At 53.7% G+C, this 27,488-nt stretch overlaps 1 protein-coding gene across 1 annotated transcript; it reads left to right on the plus strand.

Moving 5' to 3' along the window:
* Positions 1–9,699: 9,699 nt before the first annotated feature.
* PVRL4 (poliovirus receptor-related 4) lies at positions 9,700–25,524 on the plus strand. Its single transcript, XM_012639526.1, has 9 exons — positions 9,700–9,778; positions 18,768–19,127; positions 20,701–20,991; positions 22,026–22,146; positions 23,424–23,572; positions 23,820–23,976; positions 24,411–24,486; positions 24,888–24,962; positions 25,300–25,524. Exons 1-9 carry the CDS (start codon positions 9,700–9,702, stop codon positions 25,522–25,524), a joined length of 1,533 nt encoding a protein of 510 aa, XP_012494980.1.
* Positions 25,525–27,488: the final 1,964 nt, after the last annotated feature.

Here is a 27,488-nt window from a genome sequence, read left to right on the forward strand (position 1 = left end):
TTTTTTAATTTTGAAACTTATTTTGCTCCCTTGTATTTTAGTTTTTGCCCTGTAAAGTTGCATCATGTAGGAAGATGTTGAATGGGAGACTGTCCATTAGTGTGGAAGAGGCCTAGGCCCCCTCGCTCTCCCGCAGGTTCCTGATCTTAACTCCATCCCCCCAGGACCTAGTGAAGAATGAAGAGGCTCAGATCCAAGCAGACTATTTTCAGCTGTAGGAGGAGGAAATGCAGACACGTTTCTACTCCCAGCACAGCTGGGGTGGGATAGAAACAGGATCTGTGTCCTTTGGAGCTGGGCTGTAAGTGGGAATGGTGACTGCTACTTTTTGCCTTTGGTTTCTCACATCAACCTGCTCCCCGTCATACTCAAGAAACTGAGGCCATAGAGAGTGGTCAGGGCTGCAGTGGGGGTGTGTGATAGCATCGCAGGGCTTTCCTGTCCTGATCCCAACTCTTGGTCCTCAGAGAAAACAGCATGGGGAGGGCATGAGCAGAAAGGTACAGCTAGGGAGACCGGAAAGTTACCAGGACCCGTTCCCCACCTGTACCTTAAACCTGAGCCTCAACAATAGCTTTGAAAGTCTCTGCCCTCCCAACTATAGCATTCCCTGAGTATGACAAGCAGGATCCAAGATCATGGTAAAAATCTCTAAAAAATTACAAACTTCTACCATCCTTGGCTGAAATCTGAAAGTTAGTCTTCTCCCCAAGGCTCATCACTGGCTAACCTCCCAACAGCTGGATTCAGATCTGTCACACTCCTAGGATTAGGCAAGGGCCTGCCTGGAGGGTGGGGTGGTTTTGCTTATTGGCCTATATGTCCATTTGAGGCTCTTGCTTTTGCCCAAGTCTTTGCTGCTCTGTCAGACTCTTATTTTCTGCCTCTCCTGGACAGAAATGGGAACTCCCCACCCCAGGGGCCTTTCAGCTCCTCTCTCCCAGCTTTTTTTTTTTTTCCTCCCAGCTTCCACTCTGATTCTGAGTCCTTTACAGTAGGCATCTCACTTAGACATTTCACATACTCCTTGGCTGTTCCCTCTCCAGTTCTGCCTAGTAGCTAGAAGCATCTACCCATTGCTGAGCCAACCCTGGACCCCAGGAGAGGAACTGCCCAGGACACCTACCTCCTTTGGTTAGTTTGGACTAAGCCCATATTTTGGAGGAAGCAGAAAAACCAGAGAGAGAGAGAGAGAGAGAGAGAAGAAAGAAAACTAGGCTGTTTACATTTGTATGGCACATACTTTACACCCAGGACAGCATCTGAAATGGTCTATAATGACCCTGTCAATGATACACAAACTGAAAGGGCATTCAGATAAAGTGAAGGGGCCAAGTGTGGTGGCTCATGCCTGTCATGCCAGCACTCTGGGAGGCCAAGGTGGGAGGATCGCTTGAGGTCAGGAATTCAAGACCAACCTGAGCAAGAGCAAGACCCCATCTCTACAAAAATTAGAAAAATTAGCTGGGCGTGGTGACATACCTGTTGTCCCAGCTACTTGGGAGGCTGAAGCAGGAAGATCGCTTAAGCCCAGGAGTTTGAGATTTCAGTGAGCTCTGATGATGCCATTGCACTGTATCCCAGGCAACTGAGTGAGAACTTGTCTCAAAAAAAAAGGATAAAATGAAGGTAGGCCTGAGAGAAAATCATGAGAGGTAGGGAGAAGGGCAGCCAGGGCTCCTTGTTCTCTGGACCTGCTTTTACCTGCTAATAATATCCAGGTACAACCTCTGTCCAGGAGCAGGGGTAGGGGCAGAACATCTTGAACAACTCATAATCCTGATGTGATCCTATGATTTTGGTTTGTCTCAGTTAGCCAAGAGTCTGGTTGATCTCTAGCAAGCAAGGATCCCTAGAGCCCAGCTTCCCAGCCTTACGTGTCCGTCCTAGCCCCAAATCCATGCCTCCTTGTCTCAAACCTTCACAAAGCTCTTACTCTATCTTCTCCCTCCCTTGAGCCCATTTTCTGACCCTGAAGTTATCCGGTTCTAAGCATTGTTCGTACGTACACAAATCCAACAATTGCACCCATGGGGTCTTAGTCACACGCTCAAGACTCCCACAATTCCCTCTGCCTTTGTCTCCCAGCCTGTCCCATCCTTCAGGCCCTCTCTCTGGCTCTTCCTCTACTATCGTCTGACCCCTCTATATTTCTCCCACAGCTCATTCTGGCCACTTGACTTCTTGGACCCATGCTATCCTGGCCCCAATTCTGGCTCTTTGCTCTCAGCTCAGCCAGAATAAGGATGTGGACAAACAAAAGGACAGAGGAATGACGAGGAGAAGAGACTGCAGGAGGCCAGATCTTTTTTTTTTTCTTGAGACAAAGTCTTGCTCTGTCACCTGGGCTGGAGTGCCATGGTGTCAGCCTAGCTCCCAGCAACCTCAAACTCCTGGGCTCAGGCAATCCTCCTGCCTCAGCCTCCTGAGCACCTGGGACTACAGGCACGCACCACCATGCCCTGCTAATTTTCTCTATTTTTTAGTAGAGATGGAGCTCCCACTCTTGCTCAGGCTGGTCTCGAACTCCTGACCTCAAGCGATCCTCCTGCTTCAGCCTCCCAGAGTGCTAGGATTACAGACGTGAGCCACTGCACCCAGCCAGGAGGCAAGATCTTGAGAGTTCCTTTGATTGGGTGTGAGCTAGCAGCAGTTTGAGAGAAAGGTGGAATCGTAAGCAGACTTGGAGTGGAGAGGAGTGGGAACCAGCCAAGTTAGAGAATGATGGCAAGATGGGATAAGGATGGGGAGGAACTTGTATTATTGAGGGACTAGGCAGTGGTGAGTAGGAAAGTATCACTGAGTTATTGTGGTGGGAATTGAGGGCAGAAGAAGGAAGTACCCGAGTGATCCTAGCAGTGAACAAGTAGGCATCCAGAAATTTCTCTGGTCTTTCTGTCTGTTTCAGATTTTGTCTCAGCCACTTTGTCTCTTTGAATTTCCCCCTTCAATAACTCTGTGTGTGTCTGTGTGTGTGTGTGTATGTGTGTGTGTGTGTGTTTCTCCCTTTCTCTCTCAATACAGATGGTCCCCAACTTATGATGGTTCACTTTTTTGACTTTACAATGGTGGGAAAAGGATACGCATTCAGTAGAAACCATACTTCAAATTTTGAATTTTAATCTTTTCCCGGGCTAGTGATAGGTGTACTAAACGCATTTTTGACTTATGATATTTTCAATTTATGATGGGTTTATTGGGACATAACTCCAACATAAGCCAAGAAGCATCTGTCTGTCTATCTTTTTGTCCCTAAGTTTTTGTCTGTCTCATTGTTCCTTGAGATCTGTCTCTCACTGTTTCCACTTTTGTGTTTCTCTCTCTGGGTTGCTGCCCCTTTTTTCCTGCTAAACAGAGCCAGCCATCTGACTTTCCTGCAAGGAGCTTTGGAACTTTCCAAAAGTGGCCAGACTTCTTCCCTTTGGCTGCATTCTAGAACTGTGGCACCCGTTTGGGGTCCCCAGGCACAGTTATAAGATCTTGATTATCAGTGAGGACCTGAATGAGTTTCGATATGTATGGCCTTTTCAGGGAGTGGGATTTCCCCCAGAAGACTTTAGTGGGGAAAGGACCTGAACCCATGGCAGAAAGCAGACTGGCAAGGGAGGTTAGAGTCCAGTCTTTGTTCTCTGCCCTTTCCTTGTAGCTCATGGGCCAGTGTTTGCGACCTTGCTAATTATCACTGGCAAGGGACTTGCCCTGTTTCTTGATTCCTAGCCCTTCCTTTATGTCCCTTCTGGAACTGAAGAAGTTGAGGTTCAGGAAGGCTTCAAGGTGAGGCTGCAGGGCAGTTACTTGGGGTTCCTGCAAGGAAGGCATGAGTTGTATCTCGAGGGGTGTGGTGGCAGATGTTCAGAGGGGAGTCAGAGGCATGTCTGCTTGGCTTCCACCCCCAGCTTCTCCCACAGGCTGGGACTTACAGCCTCCATTCTCAGCTCAAAGGCTCTCAACCTTGCTGACTCTGGGACTGAAAACTGGTGCAGGACAGGGTCCAAGTCTCCAGATGCCATGGCAACAAGGCCAAGAACTAGTCTTGCTGCAGCAGGGCCTTGAGAGTGCCTTGGAACCAGGAGATCTGGCCCTGCTTTCCAGGACCAGGCAGAGATGCAGCCTCAGGCACCTGGGATGAGGGTTCCTCTACGGCTGCACCACATGCTGGCCTCTAACCAAGGCAACTTCACCTGCCCACTGAGCCCCGAGCACTGCCGACGGAAACAGGGTGGAGCTGTAGGTCTGGGTGACTTTGGGGTCCCAGTGGGACAAGCAAAGAGGGCATCAGGGCTTACGAGATGGAGAGATGGATACTCCTGGGAAATATAGAAGGAAGATTATGCTAATGAACTTCAAAAGAAAAATCTACCTTCAAATCCCAGGAATCTCAAGTTCCTACTCCGTCCTCCACTTCCCACCTCCCCCTTGTGTCCTCTCAGCTTCTGCCCCTCTCCTCTCATGCCTTGCGGCTCCCTCCTCTCTCCCCACAGGCTCCTTGGAATACCTGCCTTCTGCTCTCAGGGTCTTCCCCCACACTTCCCTAAGTGCCCGTCCCTTCCCTTGTGCTCACAGCCGCTGGGTCTCATGGTCCCTTTCCTGACCCACAGCCCCATACGCTGCTCCACAGCTGTCCTGTTGTCCCAGTGCCCGGTCCAAGGGTGAGGTTTGATTGTAGGGCCTCAGGAGGCTTTCCCCTGGGGAAGCTGAGTTGCATGGTAGCAGGAGCTCAGACAGTCTTTGGTTTGGCGACAAACCACACCCTCAGCGTCCGAGCTGGATGCTTGGAAACGGGAGTGTGAGAAGCTACAGAGGACTGGTGTCACCTGAAGATGTCCCTGGTGGTGTAGACTCTGCAGGTCAGGCTGGCCACTGGGGGTGCTTCCATGTTGCCCAACAGGTAAGCTCCCTGGGAGGAGACTAGCTCTTTCTTGGGTGGGGGACAAGGGGAGAATGCAGGGGGCACACCTGGGGTCCTCACTAGAACCCCTTCTCTCACTAAATTCTCAGGACCCTTCTAACCTTTTGCTCTTACCTCCTCCCTTCTGCTACATCTTTTGCTGCTATTTTCACTGCTATTTTCACCACTTGGACGACTCTGATTTCCATGGGCTCCTACTCTCATCTGTGGCAGCCAGGACGTATTCCAAGAGCTTTCTAAAAGTGCCAGCACATTCAGAGACACAGGGTCAAAGAATAAAAGTCTTTGTCTCTTAACCCATACTCTGGTCCCTGATTTTGTGGTAGCACGTTTATAGAAGCTTGGGAAGTTCATGGGGTGAGAGCAAGGAGGAAGGGGATCTGCACACAACTGGGCCTACCAAGAAACAGGACCCAAACGTGCCTTGTGTTCAGCCACCTCCTCCCCTGGGTGGCACACTCCAGCTTTAGGGCCCTTGAAGAACAAGCAAATCCAGCCCCCTGAGCTCTGAGGGATGTTGTTAGGCAACCAGGAAATGCTGTCATTAAAGGATGGGGCTGGGTATTGGGGAATCAATGGGCCTGCAGGATAGGCAGGTAAGAACAACACAGCACATGGCAACGTTTAGATGGAATCTCCTGGAAAACAGGATGCCACCATCCTAATGTGGGGCAGAGTGAAGCTCCACCTGGAGGGGAACAAATATGTTTTCCCGTGGATGACAGGCTGCTGGAGCCCCTATGTTCTGTATGGGGATCCCTCCTTACACCTCCCTGGGGGTTGGGGAGGCATCCTAGGGAGGAGCAGGAGTGACATTGAAGCCTCTGTCCTGGGGGATGGGATCAAGTCCCGTACTGGTAATCTTCCACCACATCAATCAACTCCCCAACACCTTCGTGTACAAAGTGTGCAGAAGCTAAGGCAATGAGCAGATTAGGGGTAGCTTATCACACTGAGAGACAAAGCCGTACAGAAATGATCGAAAACATTTTGTCCACACCCAAGCTTCCAACTGGTTCCACTCTGATTTATTATTCACCCTGTTCTCTCCTAAAGCCCAAGGGTCTGCCCCCCCCAGCCTCTGACTCTTCTCTGACCTGGGATCACACTGCAGACAGACAGGATATTACTCACTGAGGAGCTCTCTCATCTGTCCCTACCCCCAACCCATCCTCCTGCCATTCCACCCCCAGCCCTTCCCACATCAGCCCCCTCCCTCCTTCCCCCACTCCCTCAATCTGACCCTCACTCTCACTCTTTTTCTCCTACACACCACTCCACCCATCCTTGTCCCTCCCTGACTCACCTCAAGTCCCATTGACACAAACAAAAATTTCAGCACAACCCACTCCAACCGGTTTGGCTTAGGCGTGCAGCCTGTCATGAGGGCAGAGATGGGTATAAGTGGATGCCTGGACACATGCAGATCATGAACATTCACTGTTACACACGCAGAGACAGCCCCGCGTGTGCGCATGGCACGTACACATACAGAGACACACAGGGAACGCATGATGGTGGGATATAGGGTGTTATCATTGTGTATGTGTCTGTCTCCTGATTGGGGGCTCCTTGAGGACGGGGACTGTGTGTTATGTGTCTCTGTCTCCTCCCTTGAGCCTGACACAAAGTGGTACTCACTAAGTGTCTGTTGAATGAATGCATGTGCGCAGGCACGCACGCAGCAATGCCACTCACGCAGGCACAAATACACATTAGAAAGATGCTAGCGTGGCTTGAATTCTTCCCGTTCTTAGGACCCAGAATGTGGGTGGGAGGAAGACAAGTAGTGAGGCATGAGGAGAATGGGATTCAATGTGGAAGAAAGAACCGAACCCAGGATACCAGGCACTGGTCTTGAAATTTTTCCCCAACCGATATTTTCTTCCAGCCCCTGGCTCGGTATAATCCTTCCCCAGGTCTCATCCCAGAAGAGAGTGAGAAAAACTTAAGGATGAGGGCATATTCCCAAGAGCCTGGCCCTTGTGAGACACACAGGATTGAGGGAAGGAGGAGACAGAGGGACTGGGAGATAGATATTTGTGAAACGAGGAAAGAGAGATCCCTGCCTCCGCCAAAGGCTGGAGTGGGTGCCTGGCTCTAGCGCTCCCTCTCAGGCCCTGTGGTGCCCTCAGCCCTCTTCATGGCCACATCTGGTGCTTATTAGGGCCTGAACGGCCCCATGAAAAAATGGGTATAGCCATACCTTGACACCACCTCCAGAAAGTTCTGCCTCCTTGCAGTGTTCCACATGGTTAGAGTAGGGGGTGAGTGAATGCGGGTCCCGACCAGGGGCTCAGAGCCATCCTGACTGGTAGCACTTTGTGGGGAGGGGTATGTCATGAATGGAAAGGCTGAAGGAGAGTGGATACCCACCTGTGATCCAGCTGCTTTCCCACCCCCATGCCTCAGTTTCCCCTGTGGTTTCCTGTACCTGGAGGGGTGAATCCGTGGGAAGGAAAGGAGCGCCTCTGAAAGCATGCGATAGGATCCAAGGTGTGATAATTATAACACAGGATGCTCCCTCCTCCCATCCCCCGGCCCTACCCCACCCCTGCCACAGTGGATCTCAAAGCAGCATCTGGGTGGGGCTGCTCCCCTGGCACAGGTGGGGACCTGAGTCCTGAAGAGGGGAAGGGGTTTGCCAAGGTGGAGGTGGAGAGAAACTGGGGAGTTTTGGCATCCAGCCTGGCCCTTAAGGCTACTCGTGACCTGCAGGAAATAGTCCTTGAAGAAGAGGTCTCTGCCACGGTCACTGTTGAGAGCAGGGATCTAGAGCCCGAGTTGGGGCTCCAGGGTTAAAGTCCAGGTCACAGGCCAGATTCAGGATGGTAACTCACGGTCAGTCAGGAACTGGGCTTTTCTGGCCCTGCCTCACCACCTTTCCCATCCTGACGCTCATTTATTCAGAAATTCATACCTTCAACAAAAATGTATTCCGTTCCCGTTAAGTGCCGTGGCCTGTCCTGTCATGGATGACTGAGACAAGATCACAGAACAAGCCCAACTTTCAGGGGGCTCACAGACTACAGCTGTCATGCTGTCCCTCAATTTTACACATTTACTGAATCCCCAACACACAACAGGCCTCAACCACTGTTTCTTGACTTGAAGCTTACAATTTAGTTAAGGAGATAAGATGTGCACAAATTATGAGCACATAAGCTATAATAAAGGGACTAGCACAGGCTGAGGAAGAATAGGGGTAAGATTAATTTGGGGTGGGAGGAGCTGAGAAGGCTTCTTGGGAGATGTGGCAGGTGAGGTCAGCTTTGAAAGATGAGTAAGATCTTGACAGGTAGAATTGGTGGGGGCAGGGGTGTGTGTGAAAAATATTCTACGTGAAATGGCCCTCCCTTACTGCTTCTCGATTCCTCCTTCCCACCCCCTCCAGACAGAAGGGTCCTGCTGCAAGATTTTAACCTATTACATTTTCCTTCCACCCAGGCCTATCTCTATGTTTACCTGTTGTTTTGGCCCTCGTCTGTGAGCCGTCTGCCCCTCTCCTTCCCTAAATGTTCAGGGGCCTCAGAATATGCCCCCTTCCTCTGGCCATCCTAGCTTGGCCAGTGAGGCTTTGTGTAACTTGGCGGTCACATTTTATGCATCCCAAATGGAAACACATGCTGTGACAAGTATGAGTATACTTATAGGAATACAGGGACAGAGTGTTGGAAATCAAGATTGTCCTTGCAAAGTCTAGGCATGTGGTCTTGTCCAGTGACCATGGGATAAAATGGATACAATGACCATGGAGATGGTAAAAAGGAACCTCTTTCCACTCAAGTTGTGCGAGTGCCCTTTCAGGACTCCTGGCCAGGAAACAAGGTGCTGAAGCTGAGAGAGGGCCCTGCCAGGGAAGCCAGGCATCTGTAGGGCTCATTCCGTCTTCAGTCCCCTGACTTCTCCTATGGGGTCAGGGCAGTCACTTAAGCTCTTTCTCATGGGGCTTTGAACTAGCTCCTTGCCTCAGGGATAGAGATGTCTGAGCAAATTGTGATACTAAGCCGTTTGTCCTCTGTCCCTTCCGCTGGCTGGGCCTCAGTTTTCTCATCAGAAGAATGAAGTATACAGGCCAGCAGGGACAGAGTCCTGCTCAGCTCTGGCCTTCTCTGAATCTGCGCTCCAAAGCTGAGCCCCTCTAGGAGATTGGGGAACTGGTCAAGGCCCTCAGGAGGCAGCAAGGCTAGCTGGGGGTGGGATGCTTGGGTTCCTTTCCATGCACAGGGCCTTGCCCCTGTTGTCCTGGCCCGGCCCAGTGCCTTCCTCTTTGAGACACCCTGGGCCTCCCCTCCGCCACCCTCGCCTCTCCCTTCACAGCCCCTTCCACACACGTGCAGGTAAAGCCTGCAGCTGAGGATGGGACCCCGCTGCCCGCACCCAGGCCCTTCCCTCCTTCCCTCCCTCCCTGGCGCCCATTAGCTAGCCCAGGCCATGGGGGCGGCGGCTGCTGAGTCTCCGTGCCAGGCCCGCCCCCGGAGACGCACCTGTTCTGACCTGCTGAGCAGGTTCCCAGGTTTCTGCCGTCGTTGTTGGCCACGGCGTGGGAAGCAGCTCTGGGGGAGCTCCGAGCTCCCGATCACGGCTTTTTGGGGGTAGCTACGGCTGGGTGGGCAGAACGGGGTCGGGTCCCCGAGTGGAGACCCAACTGGGATAGGCAGGTGCGTCAGTGCCTCGGGACTCCACGGCTTCCTGCCTTCTAGGTCGGTGCCTTATCCAGCTCTAGAGCCGGCTCCCAGGGAGAAGTCGGTGGAACTTCAGACACGCCGGGCAGATCTGCCTTCCAACCAATGCCCCTGTCCCTGGGAGCCGAGATGTGGGGGCCTGAGGCCTGGTTGCTGCTGCTGCTGCTGCTGGCATCATTTCCAGGTAGGACTTGCCTGCGCCGTCAGGACCCTTGCTTCCGAGCCCAGCCTGGCACAGACGCGCACACACAAACGCAGACACACACGCATGCACGTACACAAATACTCTCTTTCCTTTGACTCTGAACTGAGGAACTGATCTCTCTCTCACACCCAGCTGCCAGCAGTGCCCCTGGAAGAGCCAGCGTAGCTATTCCCCTTCATGTCCCCTCCCACCCCCCAGGCCAGGTCACTACGTCTGGGATCCTGACGACCTCTTCCAAAGCCTTGCCTAGGCCTGAGCTGTCTCAGAGGGAATAGGTATGGTGACTCAGTGCAGGTGGGCAGGGAGGTGGAACTTATGAGGACCCTGTTCACCCCAGGGGTTCCCCGAGGCTCCTTGGCCTACCCGCCGGGCTCCAGGACTGCTGCCTGGAACTAGGGCCAACTCAGGGCTGCGCTGGTCTCGGTAGTCATCAGAGTACAGGAAGCCTGATACCCAGAGAGTGGACAGGGCATTTCTATCCCCTGCTCTTCTCTCCATGATGTTCTGGAGTACCAGGGCTGGGGCACCTGTCGGGGCCTATAGGAGAGCTAGGAACTCCTCTCCCTCTGGCCCTCTCTTTCCCTGGGCACAGCCGTAGTTCCAGGGTGGTAACAAGGGGATTCAGATGAGTAGGGTCTAGGGTAGGGTACCTTCTAGATAGGGTGTGGTCCCCTTTTGTTCACCTCCTGTCCCCCCATCTTTTCAACTAGATACTTTGTATGACTCTTCACCTCCTACCTGTCTAATGTATACAGAGCAGATACAAATTATAGGAGTTTATAATCTTCAGAGTGGGAAAGAGAGAGAGAGAGAGAGAGAGAAAGAAAGAAAGAGAGAGTGTGTGTGTGTGCGCGCGCGCGCGCACCCACACACAATGAGACTGCGATGGGATTCCATAGGCTGTTCCCAGGGTAATGAGTAACTGAGAAATCTTTCTCTTTGGAAAGATGGGGCCCTATTCAGATAGGATAGTTTGAGTCTCAGCCCCAGGAGCAGTAGCAAGGGAGCCTCAGTCATCCAGCAGGACATGACAGTGATTCCCCCACCCCATGCCCAGCTGAAGCTCTAAGGAGGAGAACAAGGCCTAGATGTGTAGATTGGTGAGGGTGGGGCTGCTCTCACTCTGCTATTGTAATGGAAGGGTCATTGGCCCAGCCTCCAGTCACAGGATACTGAGCTCCTACCCTGGCCATCCCCCCAACTCCAGCCCCATGTCTTAATTCCCATCTTCCAGACAACCCTTCTCGCTTGCTTAGGCCAAGGGTGGCGCCTGGTCACTGGGGTCAGGGAACCCCAAAGTCACTTTCCCGTAGGATCTACCCACACTAAAGAGTGGAGCCATGCGGTCTCAGGACTTGGAAGGGATCAAAGAAAGCACCACTCCACTTCCCTCATTTTACAGATGGGAAACTGAGAGAAACAGATAGACAAGTGAGATCTGCAAGATTACTCAGTGTTAGAAGCATAACCAGGGTTAGTGTCTTGGTCTCCTGACTCCTAGTTCATTACAGAATAGTACATTCGAGTGCACACTGGGTACAGCCGGAGTTCTAGATGCTGGAGACGTAATGGTAAGACATGGTTCCTGCCTTCCTTTTCCATGATGCAAAACTGTTCTTTCTAAGAGAAGCCCAAGGAAGGGGAATGGAGACTCCCTTCTAGTTGGGAAACTACCCCTGGCCTCACCCAGTGCCTGATTAGGAGGTGCTGCGGTAAGGGAGGAGGCCCGCAAGCCGCCACAGAGCTGCAGGTTGCTCTGAAGGCCGGAGACTCAGGCCCCAGGTTCCTAGCCTGAGGATTAGATGGTGCCACCTCCACTGCCACCCCCATTCTGCTCCTCTATGTGTAGGTATCTCCTTGATGGCCCCCCCAAAACTGAACTGTTACATGTTTCTGAAAAATCCTTGCACTGGGAGGTCAGGAGCCTTGGGTCCAGATCCCGTTTCTGCTATTAATTTGTTGGATGGCCTTGGGCAACTAGGAAACTAGACTTCAGTGGACCAAAGCTAGGACTAGATGATCTCTATGGACCATCCAGCTCTGAAATACTACGACTCTGTGATTGTCCAGGCTCTAGTTGAAGGGAGATGCTGGGGTGTTGGAAGAGTCACTCAGTCTGGCTGCAGAGGTAGAAGGGGAAGGGTCCTGGCCCCTTCTCTCGGAGGGGACCAGAGTACCTTTTCCCAGGATACTGCCTTCCTGGCCCCACTGCCAATTCACCCCCCCACCCCAAACTCCTGGGCCATTAGAGCTCTGAGCCCCAGGGCCCTGCCCCACCCCTGACAGAGAGAGGAGCCCAGGCTTGGGAGGCGCCTGACACCACAGCTCTTTGTTTCTCCTTAATGGGATGAGTTTCCGGGTGAGGTCTTCTCCCTTCTCCCTCCCCCATCTCCTGCCCTGAGGCTTGGGGGCCCAAATCTACAAGATCCACGCCCCACACACACACACCCCAGGATCCCAGTCCCTAGCTCTTTGTCTGGGCCCAGCAGGCCCTGCAAGACCAGAGGGTGAGTGGTTCTCTGAACTCCAGGTCTGTCTTCTGAGGGCTAGGATCAGCTTCTGTCTGAGGTTAGTTTCCTAGAAAGGGAGGGGCCCATCCCTGCTTTTCTACTCCTATTTACAGAGGGGGGCAGGCCCTTTCCTGTAGGACCAACCCAAGCCCAGGGAAGCCAGCAAAGGAGGCCAGCTTCCCCGCCCAAGGTGGCGAGAGACTAGGAGAATCCCAGGGAAGCCCTGTGGCCCCAGTGACCTGGGTCCCACCCTAGTGTTTAAGGGGGCTGGGCTAAGGAGACCCCAGCCACAGAGATGGAGGTGAGGAGCTAAGAGTCCACAATCCCGTTGTGCCAGCCACAGCCTAAGGACCCTGGGGTCCTCCAGGCACAGCGAAAGTGGCTCAGCACCGAGGGGAGGGGTCCAGTGAGGAGAGAACATCTGCGTCTCTGGCCTCCAAAACTCGCCCTGGCACTGACCAAAGTCTAGGCAGAGAGAAGTGGTGGAGGTGATCTGGGGTCAGGAGGGAAGGGAGTGGAGGAACCCGGGGTCTGGATCTGGGAGCAGGATCTAAAATGAGGAGGTGAGGTTCAGTACCGGGAGTTGTCCACCACGCCTCCTAGGGGATGGCTGGGAAGAAGGCAGCTGGGATCCCTCTTTTGCTGGAACCAGGAACCTCTGGTCTCAGGAGCTTTTCCCATAGTTTTCTGGTCATCCCCCACCCCCTTCCCTCTAAAGCTGTTGTGTCTTGAGAGCTGAGGTTGAGACTGTGATTTGGGGCGGGGCAGAGCTGGCCATGGTGGGTGGAGGGGCAGTATGGGGGAGGTAGGATCTCAGGAGTTTGGGAGAAGGCAAATTCTGGGTCTCCCACCCACAGTGTGGCTGTTGTGGTGACTCAGCCGGGCTCAGACTCTGGCTCCGGGGGGTTTAGGGGACTTATCTGTGCTGGGAGCTGTGTCTGGGCCAGAGCCTGGGCTGCCTCAAGGCCTGTCCTCCCCCATTGTTCTCATCTCCCTTTGTGATTGGGGTGGCCCCCCTCCCCAGACACTAATCTGCAGATGGGCACTTTGCCCGGGTTGGGGAAGCTCTCACTAAGCTGGGGGGCTTAGGATGATGGGGGGTAAGCGAGGGAGGTGGATGAAGGTGGAGGGAGAATCTTCTTTCTGGTTTTTAAAAGTCCTTAGTGCTCCTAGGCAAAGGTTATGGGGGAAAGGGTGGATGAAAAGGGGCTCACTGAACCCATGTGAGGGGAACTCATGTCCCCTGTCCTGGATGGGAAACTTTGCTGCTCCCCTCCCAGGTCCTTTCTTCTCCCAGACTCGCCCACAGACTCCAGCCCTGTCTGGTGCAGGCTGTCACAAGGGGAGGCAAGAGTTAACAAAGGAGAATGAGACCCTAGACAACCTGGACCCCTCCCCCTAGCCCCAGGCGGGATCCCCCTCCTTTCCCACCAAACCCACACCAGACAACCTTACCCCAGGCCTGAGCCAGAGCTGGTTTTTCTGGTGGTGACAGCAGCAGAGCCCTGACAGAGATTCCCAGGGAGAGGCCTCCTTGGGGGGCCAGAGGTGCTGGGGGGCCGAGGGGAGCAGGGGTGGTGGTGGTGAGAAGGGAAGGAGAGTCCCTTTAGTGGGAACCTGAGGAGCAAGGGCAGAGGGAGCTTTTGTTTTGTTCTGTTGGGGAGCCCTTGATGGCAATTTCCCATCACCTGGAGGGACAGTGACCTCATCTCTTGGTACCTCCACCTTGAGCCTGAGATGAATCTGCCCTCAAGTCTTGGGGTGAGGTGGGGAGAGATGCCGGGGGCGACATTCCAGACAGGATCCAGAGGCGAAGGCTCGGAGCCACACACCACTGACCAAGGGCAGCCGAGACAAATAGAGATGCGGAAGCCAAGATAAACTGACATCAAAATATTTACTATGTGTGCAGAGTTCCGCGAGACAAGAACGCACGCCATGCATACAGTGTGTGAGTCGCACATGGAATGGTGTGTGCACACATGTTCACGCACACCAACACATAGCTCTTCCCTCTGGACATGGACAATTAGTACATATACTCCCCCAAAGATAAGACATGAACTCACATATGTGCCAAACACCCCCAGATTTATGCAAGGAGATAGCCTCGCACACATGTGAACCAGCACTAAGATGGGCCAGGCCCTCACCCAAAGATCCTCATACATTTAAACACAAATGCCTCATGCTTATTCCCTTCCTCCTTCTCACGGACCCACCTCTAGGACCCCCACATGGACCCCCATAAGTACCAGCAGGGAATACTGGTAGAGAAAGGCCCCTCATAAATAAAAGATGCTTCCTCAAAGATGCTGTAAATGGCTGGGTATCTGCAGGTGGCACCTCAGTGTCCCCCCAGCCCTCACACAGAAAGGAAAGCTGGGACCCAGGCACAGGGTGGGGAGCAGCCAGCCAGCCCAAACCAGGAATGGAGGGCCTGTCTGGGAGCCGGGCGGGGTACACAAAGGGCTGGGCTCCAAAGAGGCCCGTGGGGGCCTGGCCAGGGGTGGGGGAGGCCAAGGGCAGGGATCCCGTCTGGCCAGTTGGGCCTGTTCTCTCCCTTGCGCAAGGTGGTGGCGGCTGTGGCTAGGCTTGCTGCTGTGTAGCAGCTTCTGAGTCACCAAGGCTCCTGACCAGCGTCCTGGTGCTCCCTGGAGGAGGGGTGGGAGGGTCCAAGGGAGGAGTGCCCAACTAGCCAGAGTCCACCAGCTTCAGCAAACAATTTGCAGCAGAAGGGTCTGTGGGCTTGGCCTGGCCTGGCCTGGCTACCACATGCCCCCAGGGTGACCTCACCAGCGAGGCAGTGTGTCTCCTTCAGTCTGGTGACATCATTATGCTGACGCCAGGCTGGCACTGGGTCGGGGAGAGAAGGAGGAGGCAGTCCTGGCCTGCCCTGGCCTGGCAGCCTGGGCTCCCAGGTCTGTTTAGCCAAGGACAGGGATTCTAGGGCCCAAGTTCTATTTTCTCTTCTCTTGCAGCCTAGAGGGCTGTGGAGAGGTACACAACTAGAGGAGGGTGTTGCCCCAGGCTGAGATGCTCCTACTAAATAGTGGATTTAGCATAATGGGGGGCCATGGGGGACATCCAGAAGGAATATTCCTGTTTTACTGGGTTCCTCATTCTGCAAAGCTTAGGCTTGTCCCTTGGGAGTGGGGATCTTGGACTCACAGGTACGAAGGAACATGGAGGATTGGGATTCAGGCACGCACTGGGTACCCAAAGCCCGCTGTGCCCTAAAGAGGTATTTTTTTGAGGGAAATATGGGTGACTAGTGGTGGGGAGGGGGCAGGTAGTTGGCAAGCATAAGAATAGGGATGGGAACTATGCCATCTGACGTTATCCCAGAAATAGTCTTTAGAGGCCGGGCACAGTGGCTCACACCTGTAATCCTAGCATTCTGGGAGGCTGAGGCGGAAGGATTGCTTGAGCTCAGAAGTTCAAGACCAGCCTGAGCAAGAGTGGCACCCGATCTCTACAAAAAGTAGAAAAATTAGCCAGGCATGGTGGCATGTGCCTGTAGTCCCAGCTACTTGGGAGGCCAAGGCAGGAGGATCGCTTGAACCCAGGAGTTGGAGGTTGCATTGAGCTATGATGATGCCACTGCACTCCACCTGGGGCAACAGAGTGAGACTCTGTCTCAAAAAAGAAAAGAAAAGAAAAGAAAAGAAATAGTCTCTAGAAGGGTTTGAGTGCCCCAGTAGGGCAGGGCTTGGGGTCCCTATGACCTGCCCAGATGCTAATGTTTGAAGCAGAGGATGTGCTGGGGCTCCCCTACCCCAAGCCCATTCCTGGCCCTTCCTTGGCAGCTCTACTCTCTCCAGTGCCAGGAGGAGGTGCCTGGGAGGGGTGCGGGTGTTTAGCTGGACTCCTAGGCTGGGCTGGGTGGGACCAACATCAGCTTAGGCAGGTCAGGGCCCTGGTATCTGGCCCTGCAGGTCTGTCCTGTCCCATCCATGCCCTCCCAGCTCCCAATAGCATCCCCCTCCCTCTACCCTTGCCAGCAGGGCCACAGGACCCCCTTCCTCTGCCCCATGCTCTCCTTCACTGGAACCCTCTGGTCCACTCCAGTGAGGCTTCACTTCCTCCCTCCACACCTCCCTCCCCTCCATCCTGCCTTTCTTCCTCTGTCCAGTCTGGAGGTGCCCCCTTTGGCAGTGAATCCAACCAGCCAGCCGATCCTGTTTCCACCCCAAGATTGCCATGTCAACGCCCTCCCTGCCCAGCCCAACCAAGGACTGCTCGCTCCTCCTCGTTCTACTCTTTCCTTCCTCTGCCTGATTCTCTCATTCATTCATTCGGTCAGTCAATAAATGTGAATTGAGCACCAATTATGTGCCAGGAATGGAGACCACATACCACTGAGCACTAAATCAGAAACCACAGTTACTGAGACTCAGTTTCTATTCTTGAGCTCAATCTGGTAAGGGAGGCAGACAAGGAAATAGCAAATACAAACTGTGGGGTAAAGTGCTATGGTAGGGGTGAAGGCTGGGTGCTGGCAAGTACAGAGGAAGGGCACCTAATGCTGCCTGAGGTGGGGGTGGGAGGGCTCCGGGAGGAAGCGATGCCTAAGCAGAGTCTTACAGGGTGAGTAGGAGTTACCCAGACAGTGATGAGTAGGAGCTCCAGACGCAGGGAGGAGGGCATTCCAGGCAGAGGGTACAGTGTGAGCAAAGGTGAAGAACACCAGGGCGTGTGAAGTGCTGGGCAGAGGCAGGGACTGCGCACTGTTGGCAGTTGCTGGGGTACAGTTTCCAAGGCAAGGAGCTCTTGCCATCCCAGAGTGCCCTTCCTCTCTGCCCCAGGCCCCAATCCCCGTGTTTCACTTTTTTATTCCATGACTCTAAATTGATGTCTACCCAATCATGAGCTTCCTCAGGCCCTGCCTCCCTCATAAGTTACTCATCCTGGACATTTAGGAGCTGTGTTTGAGTCTTTTCTCTCCCTCCTCTCTCCTTCTGGTCAGTGACCAAATCCCTGTCAAATTTCCCCCAGGAACTGTCTTCTCCTCTCCACGGTGGCACCACTGTGCCAGGGCTGCAGCCGCAGCCTCCTAGTGCATATCGGTCTTCAGTCTCCCTGCTTTCCGGTCAGACTGCACATCACCACCTGCCTCATGACACTCCCTGGCTAAGAAAGCTTCCGTGACTCCCCGTTTCCTCTTCACCAAGTCTGACCAGGTTCCTTTGCCTGGCGTGGAAGGTCCTGGGTGATCTGGCCCCACCCTCCCCCAACCATACTTTCCAGTCCGGCTCAACGCACACGCCCTGCCTTAGGTCAGTCCTCTCCTCTCTGCTTCCTGAAGCAGCCAGCCTTTCCACCTCCTCAGTGCTTGCTCACCTTGGTCCCTTACCTGGAATGCCTTTCTAGGTCCTTCTCTCTCCTAATTCCTACCCAACTGATGTATGAGGCCCTCCCACGTGACTTGGTCCCACAGAGACCACCCCATCCCACAACTGGCCTGCAACACACCGCTGAGCACTAAATCAGAAACCATCATCACGTGTTTCCCTGTGTGCCTCCATATACATATATATCTTGCTCCTGAACAAACCTCAGGTTCCATGAGGGCAGGGAACGGATTCTTATCTGCAAATAAAGTTATGTGATGGATATCTCTAATTCCAGAATCCCTGAGTGCTCCTCATCAATCCTGAAAACACTAGTCCTTTGTCTCTGGTCCTTTGATTCTGGCTCAGTATTCTAACCCTGTCACTGTGTGTCTGCCCTGACCTCATCTCTCTGAGCCTGTGACCTGGGCCCTTTCTGTCTTCAGTGACTCGCTCATTCCTGCCTTCCAGCCTCGGTTCATGCCATTCCTCCCACATGGAATACCTCCTGTTCTCTGGGAATCCAGGTCTCTCAGCTTCAAGCCATGAAAAGAATGTTCCAAAGGACCTACCGGGATGGACCCTTCCCACCCTACATGTCCCATTCCAGACACCAATGTGTTCTGGACCCTTGCCGTGGCTCCTGCCACACTTCCTGAAAGCATTCACTTTTGCCCCGTTGGTAGATTGAGCCTCTTGTGAAAGTTTGTCCATTCATGGCTTTCCCTGTTTCTGTGTGCATAAAAATTCCATTTCCCTGATGACTGTGAACTCCCTGAGGGCAGGGGGCTGTGTCTCTGGTCCTGTTATAGCCTCCCACCTTGCAATTGCTCAGGATACAATCTTAGTCTGCAAGCGGGTGTGAGTCTTCCATAAATCGTCTGTATGGCCTTAGGCAAACCACTTCCTCTCTCTGGGTCTCAGTTTCCTCATCTGTTAAATGGTGATAATAACGCCTACCTCTTGGGAATGTTTTGTGGCTCTAATGAGGTAATGGACTGAACGCGCTTTGCAAGCACAAAAGGCTGCAGGAGTTCCGGCTGCCTTTGCTGTCATTATCCTTATGACTGTGTTCCTCTGGCTCTAGCGCCCCTAATCTTGGCTGCTCCTGTCTGCCCCCTGCAGGTCGGTGCCCCGCGGGTGAGCTGGAGACCACGGAGGTGGTGACCGTGGTGCTGGGCCAGGACGCAAAGCTGCCCTGCTTCTACCGAGGGGACCCCGACGAGCAGGTGGGGCAGGTGGCATGGGCTCGTGTGGACGCGGGCGAGGGCGCCCAGGAGCTGGCGCTGCTGCACTCCAAATACGGGCTACATGTGAGCTCTGCCTACGAGGGCCGCGTGGAACAGCCGCCACCCCCACGGAACCCCCTGGACGGCTCCGTGCTCCTGCGCAACGCTGTGCAGGCGGATGAGGGAGAGTACGAGTGCCATGTCAGCACCTTCCCCGCCGGCAGCTTCCAGGCGCGGCTGCGGCTCCGAGTGCTGGGTAAGTGGGGCTTGGCTGGGCATGGTCAGAGCCTGCGGTGTGTGTGCACAGGCCCCAGGCCCCCAGGCCAGGCGTCTCAGAGGGGAGAAGCTGGAGGCAGGGGGAAGCAGAGATGGATAGGGAAGACGCAGAACAGGAATAAAAGGTGGGATCCTGTAGGGGTGAGGGACTTCATCTAGCCCGTGCATCCTTGCACTCAATCCAGAAATTCTCTCCAAGTAACCCCCAAAGCTGGGAAAGAATCATTTATTTGGAAGTTCTTCCTTCTGATGACTCGAAATCTCCCCCTCTGTTACTTTTGCCCTGTGGAGCAATATGGCAAGGGCTTATTCTCTTTTCTGCGCAACTGCTTCTCAGAGAGCTGAGATCCTTTGTCACGCCCCGCCTAAATCTGCTCTTCTCCAAGCTAAACTTACTGGTTCCTGCCACAGTGCCACGAAGACACCGATCAAAGCTTCCCTCAACTTCCTGGGCTCCATGATTTTTAAAACGTGGGCCCGGGTGAGAACCCACAGACCCAGCTTTGTAGCCGTGCCTGACCAGTGGGGCTAATACTGTCCTTGATCTGGGTCTTCGGTGAATGTGGTCTGAGATCACAATCACTTTTTTTTTTCTTGAGACAGAGTCTCACTCTGTTGCCCGGGCTAGAGTGAGTGCCGTGGCGTCAGCCTAGCTCACAGCAACCTCACACTCCTGGGCTCAAGCAATCCTCCTGCCTCAGCCTCCCGAGTAGCTGGGACTACAGGCATGCGCCATGGATGCCTGGCTGATTTTTTCTACATATTTTTAGTTGTCCAGATAATTTCTTTCTATTTTTTCTTTTTAGTAGAGATGGGGTCTCGCTCTTGCTCAGGCTGGTCTCGAACTCCTGAGCTCAAACAATCCGCCCGCCTCGGCCTCCCAGAGTGCTAGGATTACAGGCGCACAATCACCTTTTAAACCACCACTTTGCAGTGTGGGCACTTGGGGTCCACCCTGGACCTACGGTCAAGTCTTTTCCATTCTGTGCTTGGGCTGCTAATATTTTAAAGATGAAAATAAAAGCCTTTATAGGAAGTAGTTTCCCTTTATTCACATGGAAGTTAGTCACATCAGCCTTGGAGTAGAAAAACCTTGGTGTGAATCTAGGCTTTGTCACCTAATAGCTGGAACAAGTCATTTAACCTCCCTGAGCTTCAGTTTCCTTGCCTATAAAATAAGGATAATACCTACCTCACTGGCTTGTTGACAGAATTAAATGAGATAACGTTTAAAAGTGTTTAGCATAATAGTTGGCACATAGTAAGTGCTTACTAAATGGTGGCTATTATTATTATAATTATTATATAGATGATATCTGGTTAGTTTTTAAATTACTCCATTATTTTTATTTCAACAAATGACCCATGTTCACTGTAAAAAATTCAAACAATGAAGAAAGATACAAAGTCACCTGAAATTCTACTACTCCTCTGGCATCTTGATGAAATAAGAGAAGGGAAGTTTGCACTTGTGCAAGATTGGACCGGGATGGGGCGGGGCCTCCTGAGAGGGGTTGTGCAGACCTGTGACCCCTGCCTTCCCCCATCCGCAGTGCCTCCCCTGCCCTCACTGAATCCTGGTCCAGCGCTAGAAGAGGGCCAGGGCCTGACGCTGGCAGCCTCCTGCACAGCCGAGGGCAGCCCAGCCCCCAGTGTGACCTGGGACACAGAGGTCAAAGGCACAACCTCCAGCCGCTCCTTCAAGTACTCCCGCTCTGCTGCTGTGACTTCGGAGTTCCACCTGGTGCCTAGCCGCAGCATGAATGGGCAGCCACTTACTTGCGTGGTGTCCCACCCTGGTCTGCTCCAGGACCAAAGGATCACCCACATCCTCCATGTGGCCTGTAAGTACTTGGATGACTGAGTAGGGAGGCACCCTGGGTTCTAAGAGGATTGCGAGACATCGTGAGGCCCTGAGCCACGCCAGGCTGGCCAGCCTGGGTCCCGGAGGCTACGGTGTGTGAGAGAGCACTAGTCCAAAGGTAGAAGACCCGAAGCCCGATCACAGATGACCTTGGCAAATCACTTAGCCCTCTCTGAGCTTCGGTGCCCTTGTCTTTACAAAAGAGATCACCCTGCTTCCTAGGATTGTTGGGAGAATCAATTATAAACATGGAGTTGAAAGCGCTTTGTAAAATTATAGTTTGAGGTTTGGAGACAGATAGACTTAGGAGAAGCCCTAGTTCTTCTATTTACCAGCTGTTATTTAATCTTGTTGGGCTTCACTTTCTTCATCAGCAAAATAAGTCTAATTATACTAAATTTACAGGGTTTTGATGAGAATTAGAAACCATGAATGCAAAGCAACTCGCACAGTGCTTAATGTGTAGTGCATGGAAGGCTCTCAGTAAATGGTAGATATTGTTTTCCCAGAATCAGATTTCAAGCCTGGGGGGAGGATAAGACTATTGTCAGCATTTTGTACAAAGTGGGTTGTCAAGTGTGTTGGTGGTATAGCGGTGAGTGTAGCTGCCTTCCAAAGGAGGTTGTCGACAAATGTTTGTTAAAGAAGTGAAGGAACTAGTAGGATTATTAAGCCTTGGAGGAATCAGGCAGCATTTATGGAGCACCTGTTCTGTGGCTAGCACGGTGCTAGGCACCACAGGATACCCAGAAAAAGTGTGGCACATCACTACCCTGAGGGGCTTAAGGGGTCACGCACAGGTAACCCAACACAGGCTCTGAGCTTAGGGAGGGGAGGGAACTGTGTGGCCAGGAGCGAGGTGGGGCTGAGCTAGGTTTGGCAGCAGATGAGTAGGATGGAGGAAGGCAGGGGGAGGCTATTCCAGGCAGGGTGGGGCAGGGGTGGTGTCCCTTCGAGGTACCACACAATCAAAGGCATCATTCCCATTCTTTGTCCTCCCACCTCCCCTTCCAGTCCTTGCCGAGGCCTCTGTGAGGGGCCTTGAAGACCAAAAGCTGTGGCAAGTTGGCAGAGAAGGAGCCATGCTCAAGTGCCTGAGCGAAGGGCAGCCCCCTCCCTCGTACAACTGGACACGGTGAGGGCCTGGGCCTAAGGGAGGGCCTAGTGTGGGACTCGGTTCCTTCCTTCTCAAGGCCGGGATGTACTAATCATGGGCTGGAACAATGTATTCTGAACCCCAAATAAATCGGGCTACATGTTCAGACCAATACAAGAATATGCACAGTCACCAAACATTATTATTGGCTTGCCCATGGAGTCTAGGACACGTGGTCATTAGTAGGGAGTCAATTGATAAGCCCTTAGATTTTTTTTCTAACTTTTTTTTTTTTGCAGGGGAGAGAGTCTCACTCTATCTCCCTGGGTAGAGTGCAGTGGTGTCATCATAGTTCACTGAAACCTCAAACTCCTGGGTTCAATGATCCTCCTGCCTCAGCCTCCAAAGTAGCTGGGACTGCAGGCATGCACTACCACGTCCAGCTAATTCTATTTTTGGTAGAGACGGGGTCTCACTCTTGCTCAGGCTGGTCTTGAACTCCTGACCTCAAGTGATCCTCCCGCCTCGGCCTCCCAGAGTGCTAGGATTATAGGCATGAGCCGCCACACCCAGCTTTTTTCTAGCTTTTACATTGTGGAATATAACACAGCATTTCAATATTAATATTTTATATATTCATGTGAGTGCATAAAGTGCCTAAGACAAAAAGACACAGCTGAATCCTTTTGTAACTGTCATTAAACCAACACTACTGTAAACACCACAATGTTGCCAGCACCTTGAAGATACCCACCTACCTCCACCAGTTCCTTCAAGGAGTCCTTGGCTTTTTCCCCAGGGCTTGAGATGTCCAGAGAATTGGGGAGGGGTCAGGCACACACGTATGTGAGCCCATGACAAGCATGTTCTCACATGTGAGCATATGAGCGGTGCATGTGGCCTTGCGCCTGGAGCTGTGTTCATATACCCTGCCATGCAACATCACGGGTGTTGGAGCGTGCAGTCACATTTTCCTGTTACCTCTGAGCCCAGCCAGGAGTGGCGTGTCCTGTGTGGACTTTATAACATGTGTCCCTGGTACCCAGTGCTGGATGACGTGATGCCTGTGGGAGCATGTGGGACGGCACACATGTGGATCTTCCCGAGTGTGTGTGGGGGGCGCCCGGGTCAGGCTGGGCAGCAGGGAGAAGGGACCTCTGCCTGGACCTGCCTAGGGGAGGGAGGGGCACCGTGGGAACAGCCGGCAGCTCTGGGTGACGTCATGGGGGAGAGGGGTGGAGAGCTGCCCGGGCACGTTGGGTGGTGGCAGCCTCAGCCCTCCCCAGCCAGCACCCTTAAGCTCCCCTGTCCTCCAGGCTGGACGGGCCTCTGCCCAGTGGGGTACGAGTGGAAGGGGACACGCTGGGCTTTCCCCGGCTGACCACTGAGCACAGTGGCATCTACGTTTGCCACGTCAGCAATGAGCTCTCCTCGAGGGATTCTCAGGTCACCGTGGATGTTCTTGGTAAGCACAGGGGACAGAGACAAGGGACCTGGGCTGAGGGCCTGCGGGGGGCACCAGGAAGCAAGACAAAGAGAGCGAACTGGGAAAGTAGGTGTTTGGAGGAGGCTGGGCTGTGTGTATTTTGCAGAGGGTCAAGCTGAGGCGCTGGTTTGGGAAGTGTTTTGTGAGCAGTGGTGGGGGCGCTGTGTGTTCTGGGGTGGGTCACGGATCGGGGCATCCCCCTCAGTCAGTGGCCTGTCTCCAGCAGACCCTCAGGAGGACACAGGAAAGCAGGTGGACCTGGTGTCGGCCTCAGTGGTGGTGGTGGGTGTGATCGCCGCACTCTTGTTCTGCCTTCTGGTGGTGGTGGTGGTGCTCATGTCCCGGTATCATCGGCGCAAAGCCCAGCAAATGACCCAGAAATAGTGAGTACTGGCCGCTCCTGGGTGGGTAGAACTAAGCTGGGAACAAAGAAAGAGAAAGCAAACAGGAGGTGGGCCAGGTCGGAAGAGAGGAGACTGGGTGGCCTGACAGCTGGGGGGCTTACGCACTAGAGGTGGGTGGGTCTCTTGGGAAGTGAGGAGGCACTTGGGGTCTGGAGCACAGCTGGATGAGGGGGGTCCTGCTGCCTGAGTGAGGCTCAGATCCACATGCCAAGGTATCACCAAGTATGTGCACATGTGCACGGCACACATGCGCTCTTCAGCCACACTGCCACCTGCAGCCACACACTCATGCTTGCAGGGCTGGCACGGCACCCACACCCTCCAGCCCTGTCTCACATAGGCTCGGCCAGGCTAGGCTCGGCCCGGGAGGCTGCCACTGCCCTCAGCTCCTGACAAGGGGGTGTCTTTCTCAGTGAGGAGGAGCTGACCCTGACCAGGGAGAACTCTATCCGGAGGCTGCATTCCCACCACGCGGACCCCAGGAGCCAGGTGTGTGCCGAGGCTGGGTGCGTGCATGGGGTGTGGCTACACTGGGGTCTGCTTGTGCCTGGGCCCTCTGCAGAGCGGGAGCACAGCCCTCCGCCGGGTCTGACCCTGACTCAGAGCTGGGCTGGGGGCAGAGTTAAGGGGCCATAGCTGCTTTGGGTCTGCTAGGGCTGCTCCAGAAGGCCCGTCTCAGCTCTGGCCTAGGGGCTGCTCTGGGAAGCCACCTCCAGCACTGGTTCCAGGTGGGCGTGGGGTGGCGGCAGGGGAATGCGGATGTTTGTGTCCAGGAGAAAATGGACCTGTGCGGGAACGGCGATTAGGGAGGAGGCTGGTGGAGGACAAGAGGGGAAGACTGAGGAGGCTGAGCTCTGTTCTAACTCCTCCCCCATGTCTGGGCCCTGCAGCCGGAGGAGAGTGTAGGGCTGAGAGCCGAGGGCCACCCCGATAGTCTCAAGGACAACAGTAGCTGCTCTGTGATGGTGAGGCCCCCGGCCCCACCGGTGTCCCCACCGCTCTCCTCAGGCCCCTCCCTTGGTCCCAGACGTGATATGTCAGCAGCCCCCTTACCAGTCCCTCTGGCCTCAGCCCTGGCTCACCTGGCCTAAGACCGCATCTCAGCTATGCCTTTGTTCTCCCGCCTGCCCTTCCCATGTCTGACACTTGGTCCTGGCCCCTGATCTCTGAGCCCCTGTGCCTCGGAGAAAACCATTTCCCCTGCTTGTGCCTGACCTCTCAGCCCACCGTGACCCGACCATACCCCACTATGTCTGGCTGCCCCGGCCTGCTTCCTGACGTGCCCTCTGCCCTCGCCTGCAGAGTGAAGAGCCAGAGGGCCGCAGTTACTCCACGCTGACCACAGTGAGGGAGATCGAAACACAGACTGAACTGCTGTCGCCAGGCTCTGGGCGGGCAGAGGAGGAGGAAGATCGGGATGAAGGCATCAAGCAGGCCATGAACCATTTTGTCCAGGAGAATGGGACCCTGCGGGCCAAGCCCACGGGCAACGGCATCTACATCAATGGGCGGGGGCACCTGGTCTGACCCAGGCCTGCCTCCCTCCCCTAGGCCTGGCTCCTTCTGCTGACACTGGGGATTTCAGCTCATCTTGGGGCCCTCCTTAAAAGACCCCATTTCTTGAGGAAGATGCTCCCCACCCCACTGACTGCTCGACCTTTTCCTCCAACCCTTCTGTTCATCGGGAGGGCTCCACCGATTGAGTCCCTCCCGCCATGTGTGAGGTCACTGTGTGTGTGCATTTGTGCTTGCGTGAGTCATCGACTGCGTGTGCGTGGAGGGACGGCTGTGTCTGTGGTGTGCGTGATGCTGTCATGTCAGAGTCCAAGTGAAACACGGCGTGTGTGCCATGGGCTTGGTTTGTGTGTTGCGTGGCTGGGTGTGACCTCTGCCTGTAAAGGCAGGCATTTTCCTCAGACCCCAGAGCAGTATTAATGATGCAGAGGTTGGAGGTGAGAGGTGGGGACTGCGGGTCAGATCCAGATATGCGGGCATAGCTGGAGCTGGAATCTGGCCTCTGGAGGGGGGCAGCACGTCCCCTGCCACTGGGAGCCGTCAGGACAAGTGTGAAGCAGCCCGCCCAGGGGTCTGCCAGAGGCTTGAACTGTTACAGAAGAAGCCCTCTGCCCTCTGGTGGCCCCTGGGCCGGCCGCATGTACATATTTTCTGTAAAGAAACCTGCACAGGGGAATGTCTTTCAGAGATACTGCTCTGAATCCTTTAATGAGAGGAAGAACTTTTAAAATAGCTTTTGATTTATCCAGTGCTTGTCCCTGAGATTGCTGAAAGTGAGGCTAGACCTCACTCAGACCCCACCCCAGGGGGTTAATTCCTGTGGTTCCGAAAGGTGCTCCTTCTAAGGTGTCTTCATCTAGTCAGCCCTTTGGGAGGGAGCCGGAGAGCTGGTGGAGTCTGGTCACTGGCTAAGGGAGGACAAGGGAGGGTCCTCGACCCTGGTGGCCCCTCAGCTCTCCCCCAGCCTCGTCTCTTTTTCCAGTTGTATCCACAGTTGTTTGTGGTCCCTTGGGGAGTTGCTGAGACTTGGTGGTAAGGGCTCCTGGTTCCGTGGTGGTGTAGGGGAGAGAGAGTAGTGATTATAGACCGAGGGAGGGTGGGCGTTCAGGTGAGGTGAAGGAGGTGCTGAGGGTGAGAATGTTGACTTTTCCCCCAGGGGTTTCTGGGTCACTAACCCAAGGCTCTTCCAGCAGTTTCTCTGGGTGGGGGCTGGGGTTAGGTGAGGTTTATTTTTACCTAACCCACCCAACACACTCAGCCAGAATACCTAGATTTAGTACCCAAACGCTTCTTGCTCTGAAATCTGCTGGATTTCTGGATTAAAGGAGAGGCTCCCGACCCCTGTTCCTCAGCCAGCCCAGGACTTTGAAAGTGGAGTCTGAAGATCTCAGATCCTAATATGTACATTCTGTGTAAATATGTGCATATCTGTACATAAAATGATATTCTGTTTTTAAATAAACAGGCAAACTTGTTCTGTCTGGTTCCTGTCTTGCCCCGTGAACTGTGGGAGCCCTGAATTCCATAATCGCTGTCTCGGTACCATCCTCCTTGCAGTCCCGAGTTGGGGAGGAGTTAGGATGCCTGTCGCTGGGAGGGAAAGGTGAAAGAATTGGCCTCCACAAGACCTTCAGCCATCTCCGAGAGTCCCCAGGTAGGACAGTGGAGCTAAGAACCCATTCTAGGATAGCCAATGCTTTAGTTTGCAAAGTATTTTAGATTCTTTTTTTTTTTGAGACAGATTCTCACTCTGTTGCCCTGGCTAGAGTGAGTGCCGTGGTGTTAGCCTAGCTCACAGCAACCTCAAACTCTTGGGCTCAAGTGATCCACCTGCCACAGCCTCCCGAGTAGCTGGAACTATAGGCATGCACCACCATCCCGGCTAATTTTTTTTTCTATATATTTTTAGTTGACCAGATAATTTCTATTTTTTTTTTTTTTTTTGTAGAGACGGGGTCTCGCTCTTGCCCAGGCTG

This window comes from Propithecus coquereli, unplaced genomic scaffold (genome assembly GCF_000956105.1).
Source record: "Propithecus coquereli isolate 6110/MARCELLA unplaced genomic scaffold, Pcoq_1.0 Scaffold140, whole genome shotgun sequence".
NCBI lineage: Eukaryota > Metazoa > Chordata > Mammalia > Primates > Indriidae > Propithecus > Propithecus coquereli.

What these genes read in the sequence shown, in the direction of transcription:
- PVRL4 (XM_012639526.1), top strand. Translation starts at nt 9,700, where the DNA reads ATGCCCCTGTCCCTGGGAGCCGAGATGTGGGGGCCTGAGGCCTGGTTG. An exon ending in GCTGCTGGCATCATTTCCAG is followed by an intron (nt 9,779 to 18,767) that starts GTAGGACTTGCC and finishes TGCCCCCTGCAG; the next exon opens with GTCGGTGCCCCGCGGGTGAG. An exon ending in ACGCGGACCCCAGGAGCCAG is followed by an intron (nt 24,487 to 24,887) that starts GTGTGTGCCGAG and finishes TGGGCCCTGCAG; the next exon opens with CCGGAGGAGAGTGTAGGGCT.